We start from the raw sequence: 15404 nt of genomic DNA on the forward strand, positions 1-15404 counted from the left end.
CAGACGGCATTCACTGAGTTTACTGAAAGTTTTGTCTGTTTCAGAGGTTGTTGTTGGTTTTTCTTTTTTTTTGTGACCACCAACTACTGGTGAGACAATGCACATGCAAGTTAAATAAATTAATACATAATTTCACTTCCAGTGTGGTTGCTTTCTGTGTCTTGTGTCTGTTTTCTAAATTGCATACTATGTCACAGTACATACAAAGCCAGTAACCAGGAAAAGGGTCCTTGATACATGAGCAATATATTAAATTGAACCTAAAGAAGTGCAAGTTGTATCTGCTCAGATAAGGGCCTTCAGCATCATCTTTAAATTGCCTTAAGGAGGGAAGCACAAAGTCTTGGGCTGTGCGCAAAAATAATGGCAAGAAATAAGCACACAAATACATCTCATCACTCTTTGCAGCCCTCCTTGACTCAGATAGAAATTATTTTTCCCCCAGAGCCCCTCCTGGCCCTGAGGAGGCCATCCTGCCTGGGCCTGGAGCACTCACTTCTCACTTTCTCTTTGCACAGAACAAACCTTCCCTGTGGCGGAAGTCAGTAAGTGCTGTAGTGAGAGAAATGTGAGGGTTGTAGCCCTCAGAAGCAAGGCACCAGGATTCAGTGACCGGGAGCTGAAACCAACACACAGATGCATATGCACACACACACACACACAGTCCTTATAAGAGGCACAAAAACACCTTCCATTGCTCAGCACATATTGGCAATGCCAGCACTGGCAGGAATAGCCCTCTGCAGTCAGCCATCATGGACCTGGAATTATGAGAAGTGGTTGGCACACCCAGACAACTTTGTAGATGAAGTACTCCAGAAGGACTGGGCCCCCAGTGAAGCACTCCCAGCTCCTCTCCCTGTCCCCTGGATAATGTTTTTTTTCCCCCTTTACATTGCCCCAGAGTATTACTCAGCCAGCCCCATAGTAGCATCAGTTAGCTCACACAGCTCTGACCTTATTTGCTCTTTAAGCATTAAGAATGAGGGTTTGCTTGAGGCCGTGTGGGCTGGGTTGCTGACATCAGTAAACGTGTCTGAAAACGCACTCACCGTCACCCGCTGAGAGATTGCTCCCATTGTGCTGAAGATGAAGCCCGAGCCACTCGGAAGCAAACGTGCACTCACCTCGTGCTCCTGCTGTCACTAATAAACGATGCGTTGTTCTAAAGCCGTTCACAGATACATGTAAGTGCAGGAGCAGGGGGCAGGGCCCGTACAGGCAGTGTAACAACTCCCTTCCTCAGAAGTGCATAAAAAATATAATTAAAAAGTTCTACTCTTAAGTACTTTGCAAGTCATTAACAGCTGTTGTAGTAAGTACTTAATTATTACAGGTCCTTATAGAGCTCCGTGTGTTGGAGAGTTCCTCATACTTATCCACGTTCCACTGTGTGTTCATAAACACGAGTACAGCAAAGATTTGGGGCTGCAGCTAACTGCTGATACGCCAGCTATGACTGAAAGCCAAACCAATGGAAATGTTACAGATCTAATACAAATGAAGTCACAATGGAAGCACTGCCATCCTCACACTACTGCAGACAGCACTTTTTATTTTTTTTTTTTTTTAACTTAAGGAATTTTAAAAATGTAAGTTTGGAAAAGCACAAATTGATGGAAAACTCACTAACTCTGCAAATAAATAAATAAAAATACAGTTTGAACCGAAAAATGCAAAGGGGTCACTTCTGAGATTGTCAGTATGAGTGGGGGTTGCCCAAATGCTCCATCTTCCCTGCCAAACCTTAGGATGCCACATTGGCATTGCAGTGAAATGCCAGCAGCTCCCAGCACTGCATCCCGACAGCTGCATAGCAGCAGTTCAGCAGTGCAATTTCATCCTGCTTTTACTACTGCCATGTGGCTGAAACACCAAACCCTAGGTGCACTTTTGCTGTAAATATGTATAAATCCGAGTGACAGTTTCAACACTGACATTACTACTTACTTTCCTCGGCTTACTGCACAGAATCACAGAGCTGTAGGGGTTGGAAGGACCTCTAGAGATCATCCAGTCCAACCCCCTGCCAAAGCAGCTCCCTCGACCACATTGCACGGGTTATTACTCCATTTTAAGCTGAACAGAAAGTTGCTGACTTGGATCAAATCACTTGAAGGAGAACAAGGTGTTTTTTTCCACACCCTCAACTAAGACAAGGCCTGGGGAGCCAAAGGAAGACAAAGGTTTCAGTGGGAACCAGGTGGGACCCAAGTGAAATGCACCAACACCCACAACCCACATAAGAAGGAAGTGACTGAGAGCTCAGACCACCAGAACATCAAGCAACCACAGAATATCATCACCAAACCCTCTGTACCAAGTACTGCTAGAATCACAAGCTGTGCTGAACAGCATCCCCTCCGAGTGCACATTGTCACACCTGTCCCCCTACATCCCACAGTCCTGGCAAAAAGCATCACAGCGCTCCCAAAGAACAAAGCAAATCAAGTACCATATATGTACATGTTTTAATTCATTTAAAAATGGCCTACATTTAAGGTTACCGAGGGTTTCCTTACATCGTTTCTGTTACATTAGATTATACCTGAATAATCTGCATAGTAACTTGAATATTTCTCTTGTTTGTTTGTTTTTGTTTCGCTGTGAAGGTATCGGTTGCAGGTAGCAATGTAACATCTCAACAACAATCACAATACGTGCAGGATGTCCAGCCAGAAGCATTTCTCAGTTGACTTGCAGTAGCATGGCACTTTATAATTTGTCTATCAATGCTTTTTTTTTTTTTTCCCCTTTTTTATTTTTTATTAAGTTTAATTCAGATGTGGCTCAGGAAGCAAAAACAAACTTTCTTCATTCCAACTCGAGCGTGGGGTCAGTTCCTCAGCTGGCTGCAACCTGCCCTGCTGGATGCATTTTACACCAGCATGAAGACCTGGCCTGAATTTCTCCTAACACACACATACCAATTCATGTTTTCTTTCATGAGTGCAAATGCCCCGAACACGGTTCGAGCCCCTTCCTCAGAGGACCTTAAAGCCCACCCCCAGCCCTGCTCCCTGGCAGTACACAATCAGAGAGGCTGAGCGCATGCCAAGAGCAGTGCCATGGAGAGGGAAGAGTCCCTTGAGGAAAAAAAAAGAAGAAACAAAACTATTTTGCCCCCAGTGTTAGACTTGGACATGTGAAATATTAGTGTGCAGGTGTCGGTTCCAGCTGATTAAGAAGGTATTCACAGCACCTACTGCCACAGAGAAACTCCTGTGTCCATAAGACAACCAAGCCTGTGTCTGTGCACTCCCTATATAAAGGCCTAACCTCATCTCCACAAAACACCTGCAGTTGGTGTTGTGAATACCTTCTTTCCCCCCATAAACCTTTCCACTCCCATAGAAAAAAGTGCTTTTGCTTTTTCTACCTGATGAGTAGTCGAGCTGCTGGGTCCTGTCGCCTATCCCATGTGTTTGTACTGAGATCTGTCACGAGGAATTTGCACTTGGTTGGCTGTGAGCTTATGGTGGATGTGATAAACGCAGAGGGTTATCACGATGACCAGCCCCAGTATCAGGCCCAAAATCAGAGGCAGGGTTTCTTCTAACTGCTCCCTCTGGTCCACCGGGCACTTGTGTTCTGCAGGGGGAAAAGAATGAAAAGGAGATTAAGAGAGAAATGAGCAAGACATTGTAAATGTTAACTCCTGCCACCACACTAAACTGATCTCTCTGGGGAAGCTGTCCTGCACAATCAGCTGCACGCCGGGATCCCTGCACAGCAAAAATAGCTACACCAACAAAGAGAGATGGCAGCAGTCATCAGAGTCCTGGGGAGAAAAGCTGCTTTGGAGGAAACTGAGATCACAGACACATCACAGGGTTTGGAGGGAGAGCCTCTGACACGGGGTGCCAGCTGACACAGTGGAAAAAAAGCACTTTCAGACCCATACGATCCTCTTCAAAGCTCTGTGCCACACCACTACAGCACCAGTGTTGGGAGCAGGACAGCAAAAGACCCTTCACCTGGCCACAGGTGAAGTTCTGCCCTGTTTATTTAGGGACTACACAGGTGATACCACGACACCTTGACATCAGCATGCCTCAGACCTGCATCACTCTGACCCTGCTTATCACTAAAAGGGTTCCCCCCCACCCCCCACCCCCCGTCTTAGGGCTGGCAGATACACACCAGCCCCTTCCCCCTCCCTGCGAGCTGCTGAGGGCAGCGTGCCAATGCTGGCAGAGCACTGTGTTTGTGGACAAGCAGCATCACAGCAGCCCATCTTGTTTGCCAAACACAAAGAAGGACAAACAGGCACCATAAGCCTCCCTTCTGGTCTTCCCCCCTCACCACTGCTCAGTAAACCACCAGAAAATAATCACTGCTGTGACAGGAAAACTCTTCGCTGTCTAGCTTGCAAATGCACCAAAAGTGGGAAATACAGCACCCCAGTAATTCAGTTCAGCTCCCTTACGCTGCCACAGCCTACTACAGACAACAGACAGCTTCATGATTTACTTTCTTCCTCACCGAATCTCATCTGTCCCTGTTGATGCTCAGGCAGAGCTGGTGGTGCCACCATACCAAAACAAGAATACCAGCCCTGAAAAATGAATCTATCAGTACAGCAGGGACATTGCTCCGGTCCCTGGAGTGTCTTATTCACAGTGCCAGAATTCACCATAAACAATAGAAGTAGCAATAAGTTCCCAAAAAAGAGGGAAAAAAAAAGTCATGTCAGACACACACAGCAAAGGGCACCACTAATTCCTCCCATCATGAGAGAGCGGTTGGGTTCCCCTGGCAGCTGATGCAGAGATGCAATGCAGCAAGATGCAGAGGTCTGGAATAGCTAGGAACAGCAAACTCTGCAACCTACTCTAGCAATAGGTATGTGGGAAGAAGCAGGAAAAACACTGGCACTGCTGAGCCCAGGCAGGAGGGGACAGTAGGGACGTATCTGCATCTCCAGTGCTGCCAGTACCTCTGGAGCCATACGACCTCCCAGCACAGAGCCCACCTCCCAGCAATGTGTTTGGGAACATTTCAAGCCACAAATGAAGCAAAACAAAAAAGCAAAAGTAAGATGTAGTCTGACAAAGAAGTGTTCTTTCAGTTCCAGTTGCTCACTGTTCCACCAGAGGAGCAATTAATCACTGGGACTGTTACAGGCAGTTCAGCAGTTGCTGCAATGCAGGGGTTTTGTTTGTATTAAGAAGAAAAGGGAACAAAACAAAAAGACAACAAAAAAAAAAAAACAAATCAGGTTCCCAGAGCTCTATGGAATTCCCCCCAGTTCAAGATGCTGAGGCCTGACTGGGCTCACAGCACGGAGCAGAGCTGCAGCAGCTGCCTGCTCCCAGCCACAGCAATGGCCACACAGGTCCCCAACCCCGACTGCACAGAGGTGCAAAGCAGCAGCTGGGAAAGCACTCAGCTCAAATCCTACAGAACACTGCAACAAGTCTGCTGTAATCCCAGCTGAGGACATTCACCTGTGCTCAAACAGCACGTTCCTGCACAGACGCTTCCTTAAACAGGAGCCACGCTGGATTTTCAGAACAGGGTCACCGTGAGGGTCTGTGGGCAGAGCAAGAGATGGAGCAGAAAGCTCCAGGACTAACCCAACTCCCAAGCACCTGCTTGAGGCATCTGAGTTCCCGTCTTCTGCCAAGGCAAACTGGATACAGAGCACACATCTGTCAGACACGGCCAAAACGCGTGTCCGCAGGAAGCTGCAGCTGTATTTAAGTGTCTGAGTCACAACTCAAAGGTGTCAGTTCTTGCCAGCAGCCACAGAAGATAGCTCTTTTTCGTGACACTTTTTAAAGAGGATTATATTGGAAAAAAAAAAAAAAAAAAAGCCAACAGGGGAAAATAAAAAGAACCAATGCAAAGCTAGTGCTATCTAGCAGCACCTCCCAGAGCACACTGCCCCACAGCCAGGCATTACTGCACTCCCTGGGCAGAAAGTGCTCTGCCAGGCACTGCAGACAGCTGCACACCAGTCCCTCACCCAGACACAGCCACTCTGCCCCACTGGAGCTGCTCACTGACTGCTCTGCTCTCAGAGCGCAGGGAAGCAAGGCCGTGCTGTGCAGATCCTGGCCAAGAGGTGCCCAAAAGCACTGAGCAGAGCACTGTCTGGTCAGAGCTACAGCTTTCAAGATGCTGCATGCTCAAGGGATAAATTCTGTACTTTAACACTGTATAAATATTGCATTCATGTTGTAACATCTTCTCGCATCCATAACTCTATCATTCAACATCCATACTGCACTTTTGCCCCTAGAAGTTAAGGCAGTGCAGACACTGAGCCCTGCAAGGAGGCAGCAGCAGCTGCTGCTATTCCCACTCTGTCAGAAAAGATGTTAAGGAGGAGCAATAGAGGCAGAGGTTGCGGGAATTCCAGGCAGCCCCACACTCAGACACCTGACCTGAGCAACCCCAGTGAGGGCAGAGGGACTGCTTGGTGCACAGCAAATCAAACACTATCACCTTGGGAACAGACGTATATACATTAAATCAATGGTTGTTGCAGGAAAACAGCCCCTTTCCATCACATTTTCCCAGAGATTTTGCTTCAGGTCACACAGATCTCAGCATTTGTCCCAAACCACTGAGGTTTACATTCAGTTCAGCGAGGTACAAATGTTCCCTATGAATTTTCACTGTGCAGGAAGTTGGGGTGACAGCAGGAGATCAGCTGCCTCCCGGGGCCACCCCACAGCCCCAGCCCCACACAGAGCTGCGGGAGGATGACAAAGGATGTGCTCAGGTGCACTCGGTTCCTTTGTGCTGAGCCTCCTTGAGCAGCACCAGGCACCACAGCTCACGTATGGCCACGGTTTCTATGGTGAGTGCTCGTCCAATTTCAGCAGTAGGCTACAAAACCACTCAACAGGCCCATTTTCTTGTTTCAGCAGAACAAACAGCAGCAAGACAAAAAAAAAAATAACAAAAAATCAGACAGCATTTTTCTGCAGTCACGGCTGTGAGGCCGAGATGTGGTGCAAGGGTTGTTAAAGGGATGGAAAAATAGCCTGGCAGTGTTTGGTATGACAGGATGAATTTCTGAGATGTATCTAAATCTCTTGATTTAGATTTTGTAAGTGATTGGTTTAAAAAAAAAGAAGGCAGCGTGCTTTTTAGCTGTGGTCACACATCTCAAAAAGAGGGGCTGCCTGGTGCCCTGAGAAAATACAGCTCTCATTTGGGGTGGCTCAGGAGGGGGAAGCCCCTGCTGTCCACCTCTGGATGCTGACATGCCTGGAGTTAGGAGGATTTTCATGGAAAAAATAAAAATAAATAAAAAGTTTGTGCAGCTCCTTCTCCCCTCTGATGTTCTCCTCCCACCCTCTTGGTTTAGCTCCCTCTTTACCAATTCTAAAGCTGAAGAAATGTACACATTTTCTGCTAAACAAAAAATCCCAATCTCTGAATGAAAAACTGCTCTGCTTCCATAGACTGGCTTAGGCTGGAAGGGAGCTTAAAGATCTTTTACACTGAAAAAGGTAAAGTAATATCTCCCTCGACATGTCTGCATCCTAGTTGGAAGGGATGTCATTATTATTATTATTATTATTTTTAATCCCAGCACTTAACTTTAAGCATTCAAAAAATAAAAAATAAAAAATGAAAGCAACCTCATCACTGCAAGTTCCTTCATCTCCTCCAGGCACTGCCTGGTGGTGCAGGGCGACTCTCCCGCTCTAACAGGTCTCGTTCTCCAGCCTAAAATATTTTAGTATGTTCTGTAGCTTGTTCATAATTAATAGGAATTTTACCTAATGAGAAATTAATGAACCAAAAAGGAGAAGGCTAATTACCATAATTTCAGATTGGCAGTGATTCTCAGACCCCACAAAGGATCATGTTCTGCCACGCATGTGGCGAGTGCACGGCAGACCGTGGGGACGGCTGGAGCTCTGCTCTTAGGTAACTGCTCTCCAGCATTTCTGGCCATAATCTCCAGGTGCTCCAGTGGTATTACATCAAAGCAGGTAATTTAACAACAAGAGCAGCAGCAACAAACAGAAAAAAGAAAGGCAGAAATAGTGTTTTCCTCAGGAGGAATTCCCCACACGCATTTTAGAACTGCTACATTAATGGAGGTCGCCCCATATCCTGCATAAAATGGGCCTACAATAATAATAAATAACAATAATGAAATAAAAATATTTGCAGACCGGTAGCAAAAGAGTGCACAAGAAGTGGAGGCATCCCCCTTCAGCAGCAAACACTGAGCCTGGTTGTTGTAACCACAAGCTATCACGCTCCAAGTGCAGTATCACACTGACACTGCAGTCGAGCCTCAGTCCCAAGCTGTGTATTTTAAATACCCTCTCACCCCCCAAGGTCTGTCCAGCCAACCCCCAACCACAGGGAGCCTGGATCCCTACGAGCAGGGAGAGGACAAAGACATGCAACACAAATGATAGCAGACTATGGAATTCTACCTCTTTCCCCCTGCAGCCTATGCAAAACGTGATGCTACGTGTACAGAAAAAAAGCATCTGTTTCACAGATAAAACCTACTCCCTCCAAAACTGGCCTTACCGTGAGTAATTGAGCCCTGTGGAGCACTGCCAGAGCCAGAGCACACAATAGCAAGCATTTACTACAGCAGTGAAAGGAATGTGAGTCACAAGTGCTCGGCTCTGTACCAGCGCAGGGCTTTTAGTGTGTTCACCAGTACTTCCCACATGTAAAATTATAAAGGCCTATGATTCCAATGCTGGGATTGGAAATAGCACCGCCATCTTCGAGCCTGCTGTTCAAAAATTTGGCTAGTACAAATTTTTCTTGCATCTTGTTAAATTGGTGTTAAACATCTTACTAAAGCAATACTATTAAAAGGGACTCAGCATTAAAATACTTATACTCAGAGGAACGTGCTTATCCAACCTGAGGGAAAACACAAGTGAAAGCCAGGGAAGAGGAGCTCCACACCTTCCTCAGGATAAACAAAAGCAGAATCTGCAGGAATTTGCCCCATGGCAGTAATGCTGACTTCAGCAAGATGCTGCCATGCACACAGCACACCTTAACTCAAGTTTTATCTTTTATCCTCAATTAGCATTAAGGACCCCTGACAAGAAAGACAGCATTCACGTGCTGGGTGCATGATGTGCTCCAGACAAAACTGCCTATCAGTTTTGCTTTCGTCCCCTTGGCTTCCTATGTGGCTCCAGTTCAAATTTACAGACTTGAAAGAGAGAGGAGCTTTGGCGCAGTGCTGATCACATCGGTACCCCGGGGCTGCAGACACCATCAGAGTCACAATCCTTCGCACCCTGCAGGCAGCAGCAGACCCACAGCCTGGCTACAGGGGTATCCCGATGTCACTACAATCCCAGAAGGTAAGTCTCAAGGTGGGCAGGTAGTTCATCACATCAAGAAAGACCAAAGCTTTATGGCCCTTTCCTGCTGAGCCACTGCATCCGTCCAGCTCCTGCCACCCTCCTCTGCTCCTCATGCAGACATCCCCAAGCACCAACCTTCCCCCAGCCCCCACAAGCCATTAGCACAGGGACTGCACACGGCAACACATCAAGCTTTAGCCCACCTAGCACAGAAGCAACCAAGAACATAGAGCATCTGGTTGCCCCTCACCAAAGTCCCTTTTACACTTCTCTCATCCTCAAAACACACATTAATCAACCTGAATGCGCATCACAAATGCTTCCAAATCTTCCCTCAGTGTGCTGTGGCTCAGGCCCCTGGAGCTGTCCTGAAAGCAGCACCGGTGATGCGGAGGAGCACTTCTCCCCCATGGGGCTCGGTTGCCAACCCAGATAGATGGGGCCTTAAAAAGCTAATGCTTTGGGCTGTGACCAAACAGCTGAGCTGAACTTGTAAAAGCTTTTGAGGGACCATGGAGACATGGAACAGTTGGAGCAACTTCAGGACCACTGACAACCACCACAGGGAAGAGACGGTATTGTGATAAAGGTGGGACCCAGATTCCTCAAGGAAATGAAGACATCCTCAAAGGTCACAGCAGCACCATGGAGACACAGAACACGTCTCCATCCCATGCCTCACCTTCACTGAAGACAAAATCTGCGGTGATGTCGAAGGGCTGGATGCGGACTTCAGACAACAGGAGCTGCACAGACTTCTGGTGGTCACTGGAGATGAGGGAGATGGTCTGCTGTGCTTGGCACTCGTAGGACATCCCTGCCGGGGTGACCAAGGCAGAGAGGCGATGGGAGCTGGCTGTGTGCTTCCCAGCTGCCAAGGAGCAGAAAGAGCCAAGGTCAAGCCCTGCCTCTGGGGGAGCAACGTGACTTTATTGTAACAAAACTAATGCACCGAACATTGGGTATGCTGCACGGTGGCCAAATGCCTCAGCGCTCTCCAAGCAGCATTTTCTCCCAGGATAGCACTGTGCAGTTTGCACGACAGCCCCATGCAGCTGGGACAGTACCCACACTGCAGTCACCTGGTCACAACTGCCTCCCAGCCACGCTCCTGTCACAGGACTTGAGGTCCATAAAGCCAGAGGTATGGTTGCTATTGATGTCCATGCAAGTATAGCAGCCTCAGACTGTACTCATACTCCCAGTGTCTGGGAAAAAGCAACTCCAGCTACTGTAATTCAACCCTGAATTCAGGTGGAATCAGCAATGCAGCCTGAGGGTCTTACTGCAGAGCAACATAGGCCATAACACCCTTCCCAAAAACAAAGGTGGCCAGTTCACCCAAGCACAGATAACAAGAAAACAGTTCCTTGTTATACTGAGCATATTTCACAAAGAAAAGTGGAAGGCATTTCAGCAAAGGGGAAAGAGGAAAGCCTCCCACCACCTGCTGGTTTGCAGCCCTTTGTTCCCCTCCAGTAGCACAGAAAGGCAGCAAATGTTCTGCGTTTGCAGAGGGTGTTGAGCCACTGCCACCACCGCATTTTGGGGACATCAGGAGTAGTGAGGGGGGAAAAAAAAAACAGTGAAAATACAGCTCCACAACCAGCAAGTCCCACACCATAAACTCATAATGCACTGTGCACAGGAGTTTGAAAATCTTGCTGAAGAAAAAAAATGCAAATGGCAATATTTTAGTTTTCTGTTCAAGATGGCTCATTTCTGAGCAGAATCAAGATAAAACCTAAACGAACGCCAAAAGAGAGGAAATCCAGTGAAACCCAGGAAACCGCTGTCAGGTGCGGATGCGCAAAGAACAGCGATGCCTGTTTCATCATCACTATCGGGGGGCAAATCGCTGCCTTCCCACCCTTCAGTAGCCATGAGGATGGAGGAAAACAGTAGCCCGGCACACTGCTGAAGGGCCGCAGGACAGAGGCAGAGCCGGACCCGCTGTCCCCGCACCCCCGCGGGAGGGCAGCGCAGGCAGCGGGCAGAGCTGGAGCTCGGCAATCCCTCCCACGGGGGGTTGAAAACGCAAACACGGAACAGAAAGGGGAAACACGAACGCGGGGCGTGGAAGCTGTGCCCGCTCCGCAGCGCGTCCCCCCCGGCCCCACGCCGCGCCGTTCCGCGCGCGCTTACGGCTGACGGCGTCCTTGAAGTAGGTGCGCTCGGAGGTGTCGTAGGCGAACTGGATCCGACTGAGCCTCCAGAAAGCCTCCGGCCCACGGGACGTGTTGTGCCCCTCCTGCGGGGACAGGGCTGGTCAGGGCCACGCCACGCGGCCGCGCACCCCCGCGCCCGAGCTTTCGGGGACGGCCCCGTACCTTCAGGAAGAAGAGTTTGAGGGCGTACGCCCGCTCCAGCCACGAGATCTCCAGCTCCGACTCGTTGGTGCCGCACTTGCCCTTCATCTCGGCGCCCCGCGACAGCGGGATGTCGGCTTGCTCCGTGATCAGCTGCCAACGGGGAGCGGGGCTCAGACGGGCGACCCCGCGGCCGCCCCCCAGCCCCGATGCCCACGCGAGCCGCTCCCCCGGCCCCACTCACATCCACGTAGTTGCTGGCCCACACGTCGTAAGGGACGACGAACTTGGCGGCGAATTCCGCCATGAGGCACGTCGTCCTGTTCTCCCGCACCACAAAAATGTCCTTTTCGGGGTTGGGGGAGAGCCCGGAGAGGTTTTCAACTTCTTGCTCGGCAGCCAGACGAGCCGCGGCGTCTGCGGGCACAGAGGCGCTGAGCGGCGGCCCCCGGGCACCCCGCGCCCACCCGCGGGACCCAGCTCCTCCGCCGCGACGGAGCGGACACCGGCGATGGGGCGGCCGGTGGCGGTGAAGCAGGGCCGGGGCTGAACAGCGCCGGAACCGTTTCAGCGCCGGCCGCATCGCGACGTGGCTCCGGGTCGCGACGAAGGGGCGAGGGGGGGGGGATATCGCGACCCGCGGTACTCACGCAAGAGGAAGAGCAGTCCCGGGAGGAGCCCCGCGGCCATCCTCCCTGTTCGGCCCGGCGTGCCTGCGGCGGCTGCTCCGACAGGGTCCGCTCCGGAGAAGAGGGAAGGAAAAAAAAAAAAAAAAAAAGGGAAAAAAGATGTGTAAAAGGCTCCAGCCCCTCCTCTTCGAGGAGCCGCGCAGGCTGCTAAAGCGCTCCGCAGCGGAGTGCCGGGGAGGAGGGCTGGGGAAGAGTGTGTGGGTGTGCGGGGAGGGGGAGGACTGGAGGAGGGGAGATGCCGGCGGTGATGGAGGTGCCCACGCCGAGGGACGGGGCGGTGCGGGGCGGGGAGCGGAGCCGGGCTTCCCTCGGGCGGTGCTCGGCGGAGGGGTTCGCGGGGATCCCCACGGGGACCTCGGGCAGGCGGCTGGGGGCTGCCCGACGTGCGGCCGTACCGCTCGCGGGATGCGCGCAGCTAAACCGGGACGGGAGCTCTCCTTCGTGGATGGAGGAGGGGTTATGTAGTCCAGGCTGCTCACGGACCGGCAATAATTTCGTCGAAGGCGAGCAGCTGCTTAGCGTGTTAATTTAGAACGAAACGGGCAGCTATTTTTGTGCGGCAAGGTCAGGAGCGAAGCCGGCCCCCCACCCGAGATCTCAGGATACGGCTCCACGGCAGCACCCACACCGCCGAGGAGACGTGCTGGGGCGGGAGGCACAGGGGACATTTCGGGCTAACGCTTAGGCACCGAAAGGAGTCCGTCCCCCAGACTAGAGGGGATGGGTGCGCAAACAGCGGGACCCGCCGTGGGGTGCTCCGGGCTACCCGAGCTGGGCAGGCCGCCTACTCCCAGCGATAGTTTCCTCTCTCCCACCCCAGCCCCTCCGATTGCCGGCCTAGCTGCCTCCTTCGCCGTCCCCGAAAGTTTTCTGCCTCGCATCGGGAGCCTCTATGGCCCCTCGGCCACGAGGAGAAGGGCGCGCCCCAATCCTTATAAACCAGGGAAGATCCGCAACCAGTTAACAAGGAACTGAAGCCTACGAAAGATATTTTTTCCTCCATAAAAAGCAAAAGGGACAGCAGCTATTTGGAGTACACGGCCTTACTTGAAATTTCATTTTTCTAGCTCAGAAAAAAGGAGTCTGGAGGAAGCGGCCCCGAGCCGTGCACAGTGAGGTGCTCCGAGGTGAGTTGTGGCAGCAGGCTGCAGCTTGTGCCAGGGGACAACTGCAGGGAGGGATTTGGATTGGGGTTTTCCTGCCGGGAAATAGCACTTCAAAAATAAAAAGTTGATTGTTTGTAACTGTTCCACTGAATTCCTTTCCTGTGTGCTACATTTTAAATATTCTGCTCTTTTTTCCTCCGTGTTTTGTTTAATGATAAAGAGACATTCCTGCCTCTCCCCGCAGAGCCAGAACAGCTATAGGATGCTATTTAGAGAGGAAAAAAAAAAGCTCTTACCTTCTGTGGGAGACCCTCTGAGCACACCAGACTGTATTTCTCCTAGGAGCTTAAGGCCATGCTTCTTGAGCTCTTTCACTGAAGACTACAGCATTTCTTCTAGCCCCTCACTTAGTTTTAAACACTCTTGAGGTAGCTTCTAAGCCTCCAAATGATTGCATGATGCAGAGCAGCTGTTCCTCAACCCGCCCATACAGGAGGGTACCCAGGGAGCAGCTGTGCCAGGGACAGGGCAAGCCTGACCCACAGCCCTGAGCCCAGGGCAAAAACTCACTCAGCTTTGGCAGCACCCCCTCTTCCAGCCTGCAGAGCAGCGTTCCTGTGGCCTTCCATAGCAAAAAAAAAAATTAAAAAAAGAGCCAAGCAGCCCTGGGTAACAAACAGCACATGGAGTCTACGACAAAATGAACCTAAGAGGAGTATTTTTTGGCTCCGACAATGCACTTCACCTGCACTCAAGTGGGACAGGTGGGGTGGGGCGGGTGGCTGTTAACCCACCTGTGTCACTTGGACACAGGTGAATTAATCAATAGCTCCCAGATTAGTGGGAGTGGAAAAACCCAGTGCAGCCAGGGCGGGGTGACCCTGTCACAGCTGCACCACATTTATCTGATGAGGTCAAGCCAGGGAGAGTCTACCACTTACTCAGATGTAATTTTAGTGAAGTGTGATCCATTACCCCACCACAGAGTGATATTTTAAATTGCTTTAACTCAGTATCAGTGTTCAAATTGATTAGCCTATTTCATCTCAATAGAAAGTCTCACCTCGTTACATTAGCAGCTGAACTTCAAATAATTTTTGAATCAAATACTACTTTAGCAGTATTTCAAAATACTTAGCTGACGAAGTTCATCTCCTAATTTCAAATTACTGTCTGCACTTTATGCTAAATTGTCAGTGGGTGAAATAGGCAACAGCTCTGGGAGCTGAGCCTAGATCAGAGGCCAACCCGGCCCTGCAGTTTCACAGCAACACATCTTCTCTCAGATTCAATCAGTGTCTCGCTCCTGGCTGAACAGCAAGCATAAACTCAAAAGGAGACTGTGAACAGTCTTTGCTTCTCCTCCCAAAACAGTTAATTCCACGACATATGGAATAGCTGTCAGAGAATTAAGAGAGATTTGATTTTCCTCAAAAAGGAAAGTGGACTTTAGCCAGATCCTCCATTTCCAGTTAATTTCTTAACAAAGTGCAGAGGCATGCAGTTAGGTTGGTAACTGAGCCTAGGAACACCAGTAATATCCAGTGCTTTACCATTTAGTTCCCTCTGTACCTGGTTTGTCATTTCACTCTCCTTACTGGCTACAGACTGCTGTGGAAGGCACCAATATTAAATTCTAGCTCACAGTACTGCCTCCACCAGCTGCATTTTTTGAGATGCCAGAACCTGTCCAGCACGCTCTGTAAATACTCCCACTCCCAGCTCCCTCCAGCATTTGGAAAAAGGAGCAGCCACGCTCAGAGACAGCACGGATAGCTGCTTCTGGTGCAGCTGTTCTGTGCATGTACACACAGCTTGCCTTTAAAACATCACGGATCGTAAAGAGCTGGAGGTGCATCCATAGGTTACGTGCAGCAAAACAGGAATTTTGAATGAGCATCACAGCTCTGTTTACATCCTACCTGAAACACCTAAATACTTCACTGACCTCTCGCTCAGCTGTGTTCTCGGGTAGTGCTG

The 15404-nt window shown here is 50.0% G+C and overlaps 1 protein-coding gene across 1 annotated transcript; it reads right to left on the reverse strand.

The window, feature by feature from the left end:
- Positions 1-3287: 3287 nt before the first annotated feature.
- LAMP5 (lysosomal associated membrane protein family member 5) lies at positions 3288-12704 on the reverse strand. Its single transcript, XM_065736096.1, has 6 exons — positions 12280-12704; positions 11874-12046; positions 11651-11782; positions 11466-11571; positions 10003-10191; positions 3288-3591 (listed from the first exon to the last, which is right to left on the reverse strand). The coding sequence occupies exons 1-6, from the start codon at positions 12317-12319 to the stop codon at positions 3413-3415; spliced, it is 819 nt and encodes a 272-aa protein (XP_065592168.1). The 5' UTR covers positions 12320-12704; the 3' UTR covers positions 3288-3412.
- Positions 12705-15404: the final 2700 nt, after the last annotated feature.

This window comes from Cyrtonyx montezumae, unplaced genomic scaffold, assembly GCF_038088225.1.
Source record: "Cyrtonyx montezumae isolate F1298 unplaced genomic scaffold, pur_monq_1.0 scaffold_0, whole genome shotgun sequence".
NCBI lineage: Eukaryota > Metazoa > Chordata > Aves > Galliformes > Odontophoridae > Cyrtonyx > Cyrtonyx montezumae.